Source organism: Macrotis lagotis, chromosome 7 (assembly GCF_037893015.1).
Source record: "Macrotis lagotis isolate mMagLag1 chromosome 7, bilby.v1.9.chrom.fasta, whole genome shotgun sequence".
NCBI lineage: Eukaryota > Metazoa > Chordata > Mammalia > Peramelemorphia > Peramelidae > Macrotis > Macrotis lagotis.
The window spans coordinates 148,071,146-148,072,593 of NC_133664.1; the positions used below are offsets into that span (position 1 = coordinate 148,071,146).

The window sequence follows — 1,448 nt, forward strand, 5'->3', positions numbered from 1 at the left end:
TCAGTGATACCACCATTGGCATAGAACCCAAGGAGGACAAAGATAGAGGAAAAGGTCCCATATATACAAAAATATTTATAGCAGCACTTTTTTGTAGTAGCAAAGAACTGCAAACAACAATACGCATCAATTGAGAAACAGCAAATGAACATACAGGATATGAAAGCAGTGGGATATCATGTGCTCTAAGAAATGAAGACGTCAAGAGCAATTTGCAAAACCTTGCATGTACTGATGGTAGCAGAAAAAGAAGCAGAAACAAGGAAACAATTTACACAATCACCACAATATAAAAGAACACAACACTGAGACTTCAAAACTCTGATCAATGCTTATGCAACTGTGACTCCAGAGGACCGGTAAAATGTTTCCTTTCCTCTGGCAGAGAGGTGTTAAATTATAGGTAAAGAACAAGGAATAATTTTTAGACATTTCCATTGTGTTGATTTTTCACTGTGATTATTTATCACAGGGGAGGGATACTGAGGGGAGAGGAGGACATAGTGGGGGGGAAGGAGAATCATGGGAAAGTGATGGTGATGTAAAAGTATCAGCGTTTTGAAAGGGGAAGAGGCAAAAAAAAAATACCCCATGTCTGAGACCCAGAACCATGTTGTTCTGGTGCAAGAGAAAAAATAATAGAAAACTGAGGAATGGGTTTCATCACGTTTTTTCCTATTTTATCTGTCTGGTCTAGGCATTGCTGGGCACGTAGGCACCATCATAGCATGAGGAAGGGGCCTCATCATTGGAGGACCAGGCATCACAGGTATGTGGCCTCCCATGGGCATCCTCATGTCAGGATGTGGCCCTACAGGAATCATTCCAGGAGGAGGGGGTCCTATCATGCTTCTGTAAGGTGGTGGGATCATAGGCCCTCCTAGTGGAGGAGTAGAGAAGAGGTTGGGAGGAATTCTTCTTTGTTGAAATGCAGTGGTTGTTTTATCAATCTGGCTCTGGGCTTGTTCTTCCATCCATTTTTGGTAATAGTCTCTCACATTTTCTTTGTGCTTCCTCCCACTGCAGTGTATCTTCCTCACCAATGGAGAATCATGAGTGAGATACGTATCAAAGTAATCACAATAAAACTTGGGCATGTTGCACTGTTGTCCAAGGTATCTTCAGAAGAGGCTGGCTAGGCTCCTCCCCCTCTTCACATATAAGGTTAACTCTGGAATGCTGATAAAAGAGACTCTAGTTCTTCAGATAGATACTCAATAGGGATCTTAGAACGATGACCTGTACCCCCGCCAGCAAAGCCTGGGAGCACCGTGCGCTGCCGTCCTCTGGAAACGCGGGGTCCACCTGCGGGGACAGGGGGAGGCAAGAAAGAAGTTGGGGCAGAAAGCCTACAAAACCAAGGAGAGAGCCACCCCGCCTAGTGCACTCTGAGTGTGGAGGGCGCCGACTCCATCACTCTATTTTTTAGCCAATACCAGACAGTTTTG

At 44.6% G+C, this 1,448-nt stretch overlaps 1 protein-coding gene across 1 annotated transcript; it reads right to left on the reverse strand.

Moving 5' to 3' along the window:
* Window positions 1–680: 680 nt before the first annotated feature.
* On the reverse strand, window positions 681–1,097 carry LOC141493871 (U1 small nuclear ribonucleoprotein C-like). The gene has a single exon (XM_074195157.1). It carries the CDS (start codon window positions 1,095–1,097, stop codon window positions 681–683), a length of 417 nt encoding a protein of 138 aa, XP_074051258.1.
* Window positions 1,098–1,448: the final 351 nt, after the last annotated feature.

Excerpts from the sequence above, each read along its gene's own strand:
- LOC141493871 (XM_074195157.1), bottom strand. The coding sequence starts at position 1,097 with ATGCCCAAGTTTTATTGTGATTACTTTGATACGTATCTCACTCATGAT.